Genomic DNA, 15,786 nt, shown 5'->3' with positions numbered 1-15,786 from the left:
CAACAAGTATCTGTAGCTTGCATAGTGCACAGGGAGAGGCGGCAGCCTGTCATAGCTTGGAGCATTGAACAGTAAAGAGGGAGAACACTGCACTGTACGACACTGTGCTACCTACAGCATGTGCCAGCAACTTAGGCAACAACACACTGCCTGTGTTTCAACCAAGTGGCCTTGACTGAAAGTTGAAGGAGACCAGTCCCTGGCAGGATCAAGGGGGCTAAAGTCAGTTAGGGATATTACCAGTTAATCAAGGGGAATATCTGACTTCAATGCAGGGGAGTAGGTCACAGTAAGTTCTGAAGGTCAGATGAAAATCAGTGCAGGGATTACAGGCATGTCAGTCTAGGTCTTTCCTGCAACAAGGGCAAGGGTGGGTCTAAGCATGAGGACAGTAGATGGCATGCAGTTAATGGTGTAGATGAGTGTTAAGGTGTCCTCAATGAGTGATAGGAAGTGTACAGGGCAGAAGGGATTTGTAGTTTGGGAGGATGGAGTTAGTGAGAGCCACTGAGCAGCCACGATGTGCGATAGAGAGGATTGCAGTCCATGAACCTGAGTGAGATTACACTGGCAGAGCCAGAGTGAATGGTGGCCTCTAACAGTATGGGAGTACTTACCCTTGTGGAGCACCCTGCACTGCGGTGTATAGTGTTTCTCCTGCACACAATCCTGACCCTGGTCTCTACCTCAAACCAGGCTGGCTGAGTCTGGTGGCGTGGCCTCTTTTGTTGCAGAGCAGGAAAAAGGATGGCCCTCTTTTCCACCTATCTACCATCATCTCTGGTTCCTTACTGGGGAAGTGAGATACCAGATTCTCTTTCTGGGTCATGTCTTTGGTAATAACAGTGGACCACCGCAGTGTGGAGGGCAGTTCCTGGTTTGCAGCATATGAAATTCTATGCATGTGGAGCTTAAATATGATGCTAGTGACATGAATGTCACTAAATTCCAGCAGCAATGAGCATTTCCACCATTCTAGCTGCAAGATTCCACAGGAAGGGGCAGAAGAGGTTAGTTGCATCATTAATGAGGTGTACAACAGAAGGTTGCAAGACAAAAATCAACATGATGGACTGGATGTCATGAATCTCACTTGAAAAACTTTGTCAAAAAAAAAAATTGGGCAAATTCAGCCTTACATTTCAAATCAATTATGACTCTTCTGAAATGTTTAGATTCTGTATCAGGATTAATTACATTAATCTGCCTGTTCTTCCACCTCCCACAGTGCTTGCCTAACTTCATAAGACTGTCTGCCGTGATGAATGTGTAGATTATATACGTTATCAATATTTGAGAACTTAGATTTCTAAAACGGAGTCAGATGGATTTGGATTCAGATTCAGTTCCTAGAAGGTAACTTCTTTTTAAGCAAAAAAAATCAAGACAACATCTGGAACAGTAACCTAACTGCATAATTTCCAAGCAAACATGTGATTCAATTCAATGTCCATCAGGAAAACTGTCATGTTAATTGATGGAATATTTTATTCTGCCACTAATTTAATTTTGACTTTAATCCTCAAGAATCAGGAGTTCAGTTCGGAGGAACAGTTTTCTTCTAGCAGATGGATCAAGTTTTTTTGGTTCAGGAGACCAGTCATGCTAATAGAAGGGTTTAGTTTGAAAAGTTTCCAATCTGTGAGAGGTTGTATAGAGGCTTAGAAGCTTAAAGGTATCAGAGCTGAAAAGAGGTTTAAGCTATCAGAAGTGAAAGGAGGAACAAGCCAGCAAAAAATCTTGGAAGGAGACGTAAACTACTTCAGCAGCCCAAGAAGTAAATTAGTACTGGAAAAAGTCAGTTAAATAAGAAATCAAAGTGTTAGGATGAGGGTTATTTTTCTGGGACTGAGATCTGTAAAAGGATGCTGGTTGTTGTTGGTTGGCTCGTCGAGCTGGTTCGTTGCTCTTCCACAGACATTTCATTAACCTGCTGGGTAACATCATCAGTGCAGCCTCCAATGAAGCGCTGTTGTGTTTTCCTACCTGGTATTTAAATTCTGGAGTCCATGGAGCTGGGTTAGCTCACTTCTGGTTCTCCTTCTGGAGCATATGTGGAGTCAAACTCTATCTATCCTCATGGATAAGGAGAACCACCAATTTGACTGGGACAACACCAAGATCCAGGGTTAAGCAAAGCAGAGACAAGCACGGGAATTCCTACAAGTTCGTACTCCATAACAAAAGCCATCAATAAACACACAGAGCTCGACCCCACATACACTCCACTGTGAAGGAAAGCCAGAAGTGAGGTAATTCAGCTCAACGGACTCCAGAGTTTAAATAACAGGTGGGAAAATACAACTGTGCTTCATCGGAGGCTGCACTGATGATGTTACCCCAGGAGGGTCATGAAACATCTGCTGGTGTGCTGTTTTTCCGCTCAGCGAGCCAACCAACCACAGCATCCACAACCCAAGCTACAAATCTACTCCAAAACCTTAAAAACTTTGTTTATCTATTTCTGTTACAATCTTACTAAACTGTCAACGTATATAGGTTTGTTTTTTTCCCCCTTTATACTTTTGTTAAAAACACTCGCACCCTTTATGAATATGTTCAGTGACTAACCACCACTGCAAAAATTAAAAACTTATGATTTGTCAAAGCCAGAGTACACTCTAGGATCTGATATCTCCAGTTATTACTGTCAGCTTGCATCTGAAATCTGTTACTCTCTAGCAAGACTCCACTTCAAACACTATAGGGCTGTATGGAAACAAAGGAAGTCCTTTTGTACATTATATATACATTGCAATCTTAAATTCTCATTTAAAGTACACAATAATTTCTTACCAGTGACTCAATGAGCAAATTATTTTGATTGAATATTTGTTCAATATTTTCTAAATATTTTCTAAACTAAATTTGGTACAGTGGAAACAGCTATTTGCAATGTTTTGATAACATGTCGGCCACTAACAGATATTATTTGTCATCGGAATTAAGGATTTATACTAAGTAGTTATCTTCCTGAAAATTATATTCTTTTATAAAAAAGGCAGGGAATGAGTAGTTGGCAAAAAGATCTGGATACTTGATCTTGATCAACTATACTACATCTTCATAGCTTTAATTGCTTTTCCTCAAGCCAAATATGATAGGAGCTGTAGTTTAAACTCAGAACAAATGTTGTACAAAAAAAATGAATACTACAACAGTCAAGTTAAATGAAATTGCTTAAAACAGACTTACCTATAGGATATCCCAAAGCAAAATCATTACTCTGTGTAGCAAAAATTGGGAAGAGTCCAGCTTTACCAAATCTACTTTCAGGACTTGCTATCAGGAGGGTCAGCGTGCAGACTATTATGAAAACTGTAACCTTAGCCACCAGAATACTCCAAAGAAAACTCCAGTTTATGTGAACCAAGTTTAAAACCACCATGTTCTTAAAAAGGAGGCCAGGCAGTGCAAACTTTGAAACAAAACTTCCTAAACCGTTGGCTTGCGTAGAGGTAATGATGTTCACTCGTCCAGCAATGTATCCACAAAGAATAATGCCAAAACACTCTAAGAGAGCTGGGAAAAGTCTATCAATGGACATTGAAGGAACAAAGCCAACAGAGGAATTTGTGCTAATATCCAAATTCGCCATTCTGTTAACTTCCAGGCTTTTTGTAGGACAGGCAAGTTGGAATTTCTCAAGCAGGTCAATGATGATATTTTTCTTATATCAAATAAAGGTGTTCATTGGGGCCTGAAAGATAAAAACAAAACAACAACAATTTGAACAGTTTCGTACACATAGCTTAAATAAAACCCTGACTAGTTTTTAGAATCTCTTCCCTTTTCTGACAACAATGACCCAGAATAGAGCCGTCAGACAGTAATCACATGAAAGAAATGCCCACTTATTGCTCCATGCCTTTTGTGGCTAAGCCTTTGAGTCGGGCCACTCTGAGAATAATTCCATTGCAGCCTGCTGTCTAAGCCTCAAAACAGCGCAAGGACAATGAAGCCGCACACACCGTGTGCCCCCTAACAGCATCAGCTACCCCACAGAGATTAACTCAGAAAAGGTAAACGTAATGAAATTTCTGCATGTATTATGTGGCTTTTAATGTTCTGCTTAAATATTTATGCAATTTTCATTGATTAATTGTAGATGTAATAATTTTAAAATTTCTTTTAAAATATTTAATGTAACTGTTATTTAATACTTTTACGAGTATTAAATGATTTCTAGAGAATGCGTGAGTAAATTAAGTAAAAGTGTGGAAAGAGGAAAGTGGGTAAGAGGTGGGCAGTGTGAGAAGGGTGGCAATGGGCAGTGTGAGAAAGCTGTAAGGAGATAGGTAAGTGGGTGGGGTGGCAAACAAGAGGATGAGGGTTTAGGGTAGGTCAGGGGAGTTGGTTCAGTTCAGAAAGTGTTGTAACAATGGGTTCGGGCAGGGATGGGGAGTAGAGAGGTGATGGATAGGATCAGGTCAGGCCGGTTTGTTTGGGGGAGAGTGTGTCAGGGAAGTTTGGCAGCATCAGTTCCAGGATTATGCCAGAGGGAAGTCATGTGTAGGGGCTCAGGTCAGGTGTGTGGGGAAGGTGGGAGGGTGTGCATGGTATCTATGGGAGGTCGGAGGTTGCTCTGTTTTGAGTCAGGAAGAGTTACTTTAATAGTTAGCCACATGTTACAATATATGTTTCAATTCCTTTAATATTTCTTGGGTAACTATTAAACTAAGTATGTAAGCATCATGCAAGGTTTCTGGTCTACCTCAGGGTGGGGACTGTAGGGAAGGGTTCCAGAGACCAGGTAATTGCCAGGCGTTTTAACTTTGAGAAAATGCTGCAGACTCAATTGTGCTGGGCGTCCAAGAGGAGCTGAGTTTCACTCATTCAAGTTCAGCTCAGCACAATTTCTGAACGGATTGAGCCCGGAATGATGGAGGGCAGAGAATTTCTCGCCTCTTTTGTGGCTGGTGGCCTGGCAGGAGTGTATGTGGATATAACACTCTACTCACTGGACACCATAAAAACCAGACTACAGAGTTAGCAGGGACTCCACAATGCTGTAGGGTTGCCTGGGATTTACGCTGGTGCTCCATCTGCTGCGTTAGGGTCCTTTCCTAAAGGCTGGAGCAGTCGGCAGTTGTGGGTGTGGGGATGGGGGCGGGGGTGGGTGCTGTGGCATCAGCAGCATGAATCCTGGCAGCCGTGGCAATAGGCCCGAAGCCTGGGCTCCTGGTGGCCGTGGCAGTAGGGCCAGCGTCTCCTGGGGCACAGCTGTTGTCGTTGCTGTTCCCCAAGCAGGACTCCTTGAGGAAAGGGGCAAAACACCATCCAGACACCTTGCAGAAGCCCTGAAACCATGCTTTAGACCCCAATTTGAATAGGAGATGAACTCTTGTTCAAAGAATATATTTTTGTCCTTGTTTTAACTCAGATGGTGCTGGATTGTAGTGACAAAACACTTCTCACTACATCTCCAAAGTATATATGACAATAAACCATTCATTCATTCATTCATTCATTCTTGCATGATCCAATTCTCAATTCCTGACTATGCTCCCTATTAACGACTATCTCCCTATTTGACGACCGAGTCATTTGTTCATTGCTGATGCACGATTCAATGGCTTCTAGTACCTCATTCAAGAGCTAATGCCCTTTATTCTATTGCAGGCACAAATGTATCGTGGTCAAGCCTGATTTAAACCTCACCCAACACATATATATGTGTTGTACAGTAACAGTTATGGATCATTAAATGCCACAGGGACAGCAGCTCTGCTCTTTCTTGACTTTCCATAATCCACAGGCATTAATGTAAAAGGTAAAGTCTAACAGGTATCCTGGCTAAGATGAGCCTTATCCACTGAACTACTGGGTACAGCTCAATATGTCTGCAAGGATAAAATAGCACCTCATCAGTTCTATACGTATGCAGCTGGAGATTCAGCTGTCATTTCCTGCACTTAAATCTCTCAAGATAATTTAATCCTTCTTCTAGGTTATAAACTTGCTTGACTCCCAAAGAAATTGTAGGTACAAAGTTGTTTTACAGTTGAAAAATTGATGATCTAAGGCTTTCTGCACCTCATTATCTGTCATCATTGTTCAAATGAAGGGTTTCTATTTAAAATGTGTTCTCTTTGCAAATATTATTAGACCTGCTTTCTGTTTCTAACACTTTCTGATTTCATTTCAGTGACCTGGATCTAGTTTCTCCCCAACACAACCATGCTTATTCAGTTACTGTAATTCCACTAATTAATAAGATAAGTAATGATTGAAATCTCTTTGCTAAAGTTTGTACATGAACCATTAAATTAATAAACTACGAACGCAATAGAATGGCATTTTTGATAACCAGCACTGATATACTATGCTGAATTGGCTCCTTCTTTGGTGTAGAGTTCAAAGATTTCACACAAGACAAGAAAACTTGCCTCCCTCACCAAATCTAATAGGCAACTGACAATACTCAAGGATGTTTACTTCCATGCCAATCACGGAGCTTTCCAAAAACATAAAAGTACTTATTATGTCAAGACTTCAAAATTCCGTTTTTCTACCTATGGAAACATTGAACTGCACTTGGGTACGGCAGGGGATTTGAGTTAAGTCAGGAGACACAGGGGTGTCAGGGTGGGGCTGGGCAGGTGTTAGGAGTAGGGAGGAGACAGGCATGGTCAGGTGAGGCCAGGGTCACGGTATTGTTGGGAAGAGGTAGGGCTCAGGTTCAATGGAAATTTGAAATATAAGATCAATGAAGAGCACCACAAAGCCCATAGTGATATAGTTCTGTGTTTATGGATTCAACTGCTTCATGGGCCAAAATATTCTGCATTAGGTTCGTGGTCCTGTTGTTATATTTGTTCATGTTTTTAGGAAAAAAGGAATCAACTAACAACTGCCAACAGCAAGTAGCATTATTTTATGCAGTAATGCTGAATTATGTAGGGAACATTGCTTTATCAGACAGAAGTGAACCAACAGAAAACATGTACAACAGCTCTTATTTACATAGAGCTTTGAGTCCCAAAGATGTTCCAAGGTGCTTCAGAAAAACATGTACATAGCTCACTAACTAGATAATCTCTCAGATCTGTTAACATAATCAGAATCAACATATCCTGTATTTTGAAGTATATTCCAACTATAGGTTACGTATGATAAGAAAGCACAGTGATTGCGTACTGAGACACTTTTTCTTAGAGCAGGTTACATCAAGCGACTTTTTGGAATGATTTTATTATCTCAAACTGCATATTAGAAATAGAGCTGTTGAAAATGGACTCTGATGAAGCAAGATTACACAGACATTTAATTTTGTCCCTTTGACGTTCAACAGCAAGAATCATCACAAAGCTATTTCCACTCCCACAATCAACATCTTGGGAATGACCACCGACCAGAAGCTTAACTAGAAAAACTAAGTTCCGAAATATCATGGCAAGGCAGCACAGCATCGGTTTTATAATTCTACCGTGAGTAACTTACCACCTGGCTCTCTAAAGCCTGTCCACCCTCTTCAAGGCACAGAAAAGGAATTTGATAGGATACATTACATTTGCTTGTGACAGCGCAACTCCAAAAACATTCAGAAGTTCAACATCGTGTAGGATTAGCCATCCTGTTTCATCGGCACTGTAGTCTACCTCCTCAAACTCTCACTCCCTCCAACATCGGCAGACACTGGAAACAGTGTAATATACCTACAGTTTGCACGGCAGCAAATTAGCAAGTCTCCTGCCACACCTACAAGCTAGAATGCCAAGAACAAAGGCCACAGGCACTTGGGAACATCACCACTTGCATGTTGCTATGAATAATCCTGGCTTGGAAATACAACCATCATTGTCAGTGGGTCAAAACAATGGCATTCCTACTCCGACAGCACCGTGCATGTACCAACACCACTTACAGGAGTCTCTTAAGAAGACAACTCACCAACCATCTTTTCAAGGGCAACGAGGATGGTCAATTAATGCAAACCTCATCAATACACTGAAATACACCAAACTATTAAAAAAACAAACAAACCAATCGACTAACTCCGTGAAGGCTACTCCTCTAGAAGTTACAATTCACTTCCCAGGCTGTATGGGAGTGGATGGGAGTGGCAGAGGTGGAGTTTGGAATTAATGTGCTAATAATTATATTAAATACAGAGAAAGTTGTGGTTGATAAATTCAGCAAACCTATTAATAATAAATTCACAACTTATTTCTGTTTTAGATTCAGCTTATTCTTTATCATATTAATACTGCATAATAAATATACAGTACTTAAACATCAGCTGTTGACAAAATATGTTGCTCACTGGGTCACAAAGAATGGCTTCTTGAATTGCTGGGACCATATTCACAATTCCGTTTTGCAAATTAGATTCCATTTAATTCCGTTTAAATTAAATTAAATTCCGTTTTAGATGAGCAGTCATTTTGTTTTTTTAAAACTGATGTTAAATTAGGAACAGCAAGTTGCTCAGAGAAACATAGAAATTAGGAGCAGGAGTAGGCCTTTCGGCCCTTTGAGCCTGATCCACTACTCATTACGTTCATAGCTAATCATCCCACTCAATAGCCTGTTCCTGCTTATCCCCCATATCCTTTCATCCCTTTAGCCTGAAGGGTTATATCCAAATCCTTCTTGAAATTGTACAATGTTTTGGTATTGAATACTTGAACAAAATATTTGAAATGTGGTTTTTCTTGAATTGGTAGTTCTAAGAGTTGAATTTGATTTAAAATGTTAAACTAGCAAAAATCATTAGGATATTTTATCCAAAGGATAGCAATAGCACTCCAAACTGCAAAGTGCCAGTCTCATCAGAAGCACCAGAATGCTTCCAGTCAGGAAGCTTTCCTGCAGCTTGACATACCCTGGGAAACCAACCAAAGGCAAACAAATTACTGTTACTGTTACCGAAGTTCAGACTGCCATTCTCAATCTAGGGGGACTTGATCCTTTTCTTTGTGTGAAGTGTCCATTGGCATCAAAGACTGAATTTAAAAGGCAGATGATGCTGCAAATTTTATATGTTAGACTATACTTAGCTCAGTATCCAAGCTCCATAAATTAACAAATAAAGAACAAATTTATTGCAAAACAAAACTTGCTCAAGTAAAGTTTATCAAAAGGTACACAAGCACACACACTGACAACCCCCCCAGCTCTAGAAAAATACAAAACACTATAAAGAGTTTTTTAAAAGACAAAATTAAAAATTACATTTGAAAAAACAACTCATAAATTTGGATAAATGTGAGGTTATTTACTTTGGAAGCAAAAACAAGAAGGCAGATTACCACCTAAGTGGCTGTAAATTGGGACAGGGGAGAGGGGAGTGTGCAGTGGGACCTGGGTGTCCTTGTGCACCAGTTGCTGAAGGTAAGCCTGCAGGTGCAGCAGGCAGTAAAAGAAGGCAAATGTTATGTTGGCTTTCATTGCAAGACGTTTTGAGTACAGGAGCAGGCATGTGTTGTTGCAGTTATACAGGGCCTTAGTGAGGCCATACCTAAAATATTGCGCGTAGTTTGGGACCTTTTCTGAGGAAGGATGCTTTTGCTCTCAAGGGGGGACAGCGAAGCTTTACCAGGATAGTGGGGCTGGCAAATGAGGAGAGATCAACTAGGTCAGGATTGTTTTCGCTGAACTTCATACAGATGAGGAGGTGAATCTCAGAGGCTTATAAAATTCTAACAGGAGTAGATGTTGGAAGGATGTTCCTGACAGTGGGTGTGTCTGGGGGGGGCGGGGGTGGGGTGGAGGCTGGGGTGATGGGAAAATCAGAGAAAAGGGTGGTAAACTCTGTTCCCTGTAGCAATTTATTTCTATGTTTAAAACCAGTTGTTTTGCACTCACAATCTGGATTATATAACACTCTCAAAGTTACAGATTTGGACTTTCCATCCAAGCAGTTTGTTCATTACAAATTTAACATTGCAAACTTAAAAACAATGGCTTAAGCCAAGTGTTCTTTCCAAAACATTCAAGACATGTATAAATGTCCAACTTATTATATTACAAATTAATATTTCACATTTCATCTCCATTACGTACTTCCAATAAATATTTTAAAACATGGTGGTTTTTAAATTGATTTTAATTGCAGCCAACTGTGTTTATACAATTGTTTCTTTGTTATGAAATCCACATGGTAGTTTGAATGCTGCAGACCCACTAATAAGTGTGCGATGCAAATGAATTTTGTCACGTTAACTGGGTACAAACGTAAGTTAACTGCTCTCCGCAAATAAAACATTAAATGCACTTTTACACTTAACCTGTGTTGCTTGAGAAATGATACTCAAATGGAACACTAATAGCCTCCATGTGCCATTCTTTCCTATTTAACTTTCTTCAGGTTGCAGTCCAATCCAAGTCTCTCTGGAGGCTAATATTTTAAAGTGGAACATCAATGTCACATGTCTGCAATGATTCTATCAGTACATTTAAACTGAGTCACAGCTAATAATTCCTCCAATTTGTGTGGGTGCACAGCTCTGATTCAAAATCGGGAATGTACCATGCAGGGAATAATCAGGCCCCATACAATGTTCCATTTGAGATACACATTTGTGTCGTGATACACACCAAATGTAAAGGGATTGTACAGTCCAACAATTTGGCTGCACTCAGCAATAATAAGTTAAAGAGAACATTAGTGACAGCCAGCACCAGAAGAAAATTAAAATGTTATCCCGCACCAAAAAACACAAGTTATTTATATATCTGCAACAAACAGTAAAATACAACTATGCAGATACATACAGCAAAGCAGAAAGAAATTGGCTATTCATACTACAATTAGCAAATACCACAATTATCCAGGGAATGCTCTCCAGGTTGCTACTGAGTAAACTGTTAGAAATTATATTCATGCAGACATCTCATAAAGATGAGTGGGATCAGACCCAGACTCAGGGTAAAGCTCTTCAAAACTAAGGCTTGAATGAAGAATGGTTCTCAAGATGATTTACCAAAGGCTGGTAACCATATACATGAGCAAAAGACAATGTATCCAGGAGTAAGGTCAAGAAAACAGGAATGGTCAGGGAGTGGTGGGAAGAGGTGGGGTGGTTGCCAAGGACGTCAGTGCTGGGGGATGAGACAGAGAGAGTTATATTACTACAGGAATTAGATTTGGAACATCCTTGAACTGGCAATCATCAATTCTGCTAAATCACTGATCTGATAAACCCTTTTATGCAATCCATACATCAGATGTCAATAATTTAAAAACAAAATTATGATTGGTAAATGTATTTTTGAAGAAAAGAGAGAGTAAAAAAAAATCTGTTCAGATCATGCCCCACATACTGTGCACACATTTCTCTGGTAAGCTTCTTGAAACTCAAATCCTAACATGATCACCACTGAAGTCCTGAAAGTAAGACTCAGTTACATTATACATTAAATACATGTTAAACTACACATATGTTATATACCAAATTATTAAAATTGCAATAAATAATAACTATGATTGGCAAATAGTTAAATTATTTTAAAATCTTAAAATTTATCAAAGGGCGACTTTCAAGGGCTGCTTATTTTTAGGGTTTTGAAGGGCAAATGCCCAGATTTTTGTTTACATCTTCTGATGTAAACCAGTTGCACAGAAATTATAACTTCTAATCAGTAAAAACAATACAGCCCCTCAGTTTACATCCACTTGTCCCTTAGTCTTTACTGCAGATGAATCCTATGCTCCAACTAAATCTACTTCTCCAAACCTAGTCTGGGAACAGGCTAATTTTGCTTGCTAGCTGGTTTCACCCAAGTGAAAAAACTTTGCCCAAATTTACAAAGTAGCTCAAGCACACCCAGCTCCAAAGGTTTTTTTTAATTTTAAATTTGAAATGTTCATGAGAGGGTGCCTCCATTCTGTCTCTTGCCTACCTCCCATGGCATCCCATTACTGCTCTCCAACTCCAGAAATGCATGTGATCTCTCCAGCTTCAAGATCCACATAGCCTCGTTCATTGGACGGCAAACCTGCCTTCTGGCCATAGATGGGTCAATTCAGGGAAATTCAGAGATCAGCAACTATTTTACATGCTATGCAAGCTTTTAATCTCATTTGTGACTGATGGCTGTAGGAAAACTCTGTCTCTGGTCTTCTGTTGCTTAATCAACTTTTAAGTTCATCTAAAACACATCAAATAAATGAGTTATGTTTAAATGATGAGATTGTCACAATAAGACCGATATTATTGAGCTCACCATGATCTTTTCATTGCAATTAATAAGTTAAGGAAAGGTCAGTTAATCAGTTAGTCAAGTAAACAAGCACAACTATGAACCAAACTGTCACAAGACTGGATTGTGGCATGAAACATTGTAATGTCACAGCCAACACAAAGTTGGCTTAAAATATTTGAATATTAACTCAGGTCACATTTTATTGTGCTCGTTTTTAATTCCTTAGGCTGTTACATTAGCGTCCTTTCTGTCGCAGTTTCTGAAAATTTTTTTCGGCTGCTGTATTAGCATTTCCTTTCACTCAAAATATTTTATTAACTAACTGGATTGTATAAATATAGTCAAGAGTGAGATAGACAGATTTTTAAAACTTTAACACAGTCAAGGGTAATGGGAGAAAATACAAGAAAGTAGAATTGGTTATCAGATCAGCTATGATCTCATTGAATGGTAAGGCAGACTCAGTGGTCTGAAAGGCCCATTTCTGATCCTATATCTTATGGGCTTATAGTCTTTGACACCCCTGACACCCCAAAAAGTAAATGCTAGTAGACCATTAAAATTTGCTTTGCCAGACTGCCAGATTTTCTTCCTTCAGATTAGCATGTGGTCTATTGAGAAATCGATCCTTTTAAGGATCATGACGAAAATGATGGCCAGCGTTTTCCATTTCGCACTTAAACTATGGCATTGGCTATGGTTAAAGGTTATCTGGTACAATTGCATGCTTTTCATCTCATTTTCTACACAAGCGAGACTTTCACAAGTGACTCAGTAAATCACAAACATAAGTGAACGGGATGTTCTCAGTGTGGGTGGGACCTTTCAGAGTTGAAACTTCTGGGGCCAGCTGGACACCATCTCACTTGCTGCGAGCCAAGAACTTCCCAGCAGCCCATATTGTTTTCCCATCCTTCACAAACCCTCTTGAACATACCACAGAAGGAGCAGAAACTTCAGTGATGCTTCCATAGGAGGTTCTGGGAGAGAAGGCAGGTCCTTTCCAGGGGGAACAGATCCAGAAGGCCCTCCTATCAAACCTGTACTGTCTGGTCTCAGGTAGCTTCAAAGATCAGTGCCCGTGAACCTCACTAGTGTCCCCAGGTACAGAAGAAATTTAATGATCTGCTGCCCTCCACAGAGGTAAATGTCACTGCCTTCTCTCAGTCATCTCATAGTCACAGGGATATTACTTAGTCTAACTGTGCATCTACACTAGTATCTCTCAAAGGCCCATATCATATGCATGATGGGCACTTAACAGCTTACACTCAAGTCCTGTTTTTAAAGTACAAATCCTTCATGGGTACTGTGCTTCCTACTCAACGTACTAGGGATGCCACCCTCCCCCAGCATAGTTACGCATACTCCTGCAATGTTCCTGCATTCATTGTCATCATATTTAACATCTCCCTCTACCTCACTACAGGACTAAGGTCTCTCACATCCACAGAGAATGTGCCAAGACTGGCAGAGAGATTGGAGACATTATGCCATTTGAGAAGTGTGAAACTGAGCTCTCGGGGAAAGACCTGGACTGTACCTGTTCCTGTGGCAATGAGGATCAAGGAAAGTGCTATGAAGCAAGTAAGCATTTGATCATGCAGCCTGCCCATCTCCGATGCGCATGAGGCAAACACATTAGTCTAGGGGAGCTGTTGTGCTTCTTCACTAACTAATTATTTCTCTCATCTTCTACATGGACTAGTGCCATACAAAAGTCAGCCAAGCATACAAGAACACAGCCTTGCCCCATTAGTACCACCATCTCTGAACACAACAGCTCAGGCACCTCAGATAAACCACCAACAAGATATTCACATAAAACCTTCATCAGCACTGTCACTGTCACCTTTGGTGGGTACTTAACTAGAGTAGACTTGAGGACAAAATCTGGTGAGCGTATCAGGGACACATGTTCCAATCCAGTAGAGGAAGAAAAGCCAGTACTGCCGGCTAGCCAGAGACCAGGCACTTGCTCAAACCTATCCAAAAGATGTGGCCATAAATGACGTGCTCAACCAGCACAGCTATGCAAGAACATCAGATAGAGGTCAGAATACCAGAGGCCCTCAGCAGACTGGAATGAATAACGGAGGAGTCCTTCTACATTCGCATTACTATGGTGGCCACAGGTTCAGCAGAAGCTCAGTGACCACCAGTTATGGGTTTGAAGCTACACCCCATTGTTTTAGCCAACAGTGCTTAGCATCAACATGGCTCATTCAGTTCTTCATTAACATGAGAATTTCCCATGTTTCAGCTCTATACGCAGAGTTCCACTTTGTTTCAGCAAGCTTTAGTGCTTCCCACGTACAATGCGGCAAAATGAAGTCCCAGTATTAAATGCATTTTGGCACTATTGTAGCTTGAAACAAAAAAAAATGACGTATTTCTGGAATACAACACAATCAACAGATATGGAGGGCACCATGAACCACTTCACAAAAGAAGTAATACAAATATTTGAAATAAACAAGTACTATATTACATTAGACCATATTTAGAAATTAAGCCACAGCAACAACGATTAGGGTTATGGCAGGTCATATGTCATGCCACATTTTAATGCTTCTTTACCTCTCTCCAAATCTCTTGTTACTGATTTATTTCTCTCGTCTTTAGTGAAGTGTTATACCAGAAGTTAATCTGCCTGGTCCTTGCGCCGATATTGACTGACCTGCTGTTTGTAGGAGGTTCACTGGAACATATATGGATCGTCCCAAATTGAACATCAACGTTATTTCAGATTTTACTGCGTATTTGAGAGTCAATGGCGCAATAATCCCTAATCCAACAACTGGCATTTGCAACATGAAACGTGACAGGAATCCTAGTGGCCCCGTCCATTTCAGCTCTGTAACCCCTTAACAGTCCAAGCAAGCCAGCAGCACAGAGCACTGTACCATTAACTGGAGGTATAATGCTTGATAAAATATTTCTGCCGATCGACACCGTCTCAAAACATGGTCGTGAAAATTAACCTAAACGCTGCGGTGGATTAAGACGTTATTTCGCTACTTTCACACAAAGACAGCACCTAATATAGGCGCGAATGTTTATTTTCTGCAAAATGTACTGAAAGACTGTTACCCCGCACTTTGCTGCTTGATCTCGTCCTTCTCCCCCGTGCTTGCCCTCTGTAGCCGAGCCGCACTTCCCGCTCCGCCTCTCCACCCTATTTCAGTGTAAAGCTGTGTTGAAGAAGTGCGCCCCGCTCTGACAGCCAAGCGGATCTTACTATTATCCCCAGCAACTCTACTGCAGCTGGTGTATTCAAAACGCTGCACTCCGAGGGGAAGACGAGTGCCAAGACGATACACACATTGTGACTGGCTTTTGCACTTGCGATTTCAAATTAACGCGTTTGACTGCGGAACAAAAACAAAGTTTCTGGAAAAGCTCAGCAGGTCTGGCAGCATCGGTGGAGGAAAAAACAGAGTTAACGTTTCGGGTCTGGTGACCCTTCCTCAGAACTGTTAGACTGTAACCGGGTGTCGTCTGACTTCTGACCTTGTCCACTCCACTCCAACGTGAGCACATCCGCATCATTGAACTTTGCTGGGCAGCGTTTTTTATTCATGGAAGACAGATTTATTTGAGCTAAGAATTAAGATACTGAATTATGCAAGAGAT

The 15,786-nt window shown here is 40.6% G+C and overlaps 1 protein-coding gene across 5 annotated transcripts in view; it reads right to left on the bottom strand.

The window, feature by feature from the left end:
* The window catches only part of gpr155a (G protein-coupled receptor 155a), a 74,880-nt gene extending 59,512 nt beyond the window's left edge, over positions 1–15,368 (bottom strand). For 3 of the 5 annotated variants that reach the window (XR_009445944.1, XM_048534598.2, XM_048534601.1), the window contains exons 1-2: positions 14,831–15,011; positions 3,196–3,700 (exon numbers count right to left, since the gene is read on the bottom strand). Coding sequence is in view for 4 of the 5 variants with exons in the window: in XM_048534598.2 (XP_048390555.1) it covers positions 3,196–3,598 (403 nt within the window). In the remaining variant the exon portion in view is untranslated. Of the gene's footprint in view, positions 1–3,195; positions 3,701–14,730; positions 15,012–15,243 lie in introns of those variants that run through there. The other 2 variants (XM_048534599.2, XM_048534600.2) reach the window with 2 other exon arrangements.
* Between the last annotated feature and the right edge of the window lie 418 nt (positions 15,369–15,786).

The sequence above is a fragment of the Stegostoma tigrinum genome, chromosome 7 (assembly GCF_030684315.1).
Source record: "Stegostoma tigrinum isolate sSteTig4 chromosome 7, sSteTig4.hap1, whole genome shotgun sequence".
Classification (NCBI taxonomy): Eukaryota; Metazoa; Chordata; class Chondrichthyes; order Orectolobiformes; family Stegostomatidae; genus Stegostoma; species Stegostoma tigrinum.
This window is presented reverse-complemented; position numbering and strand designations above follow the sequence as displayed.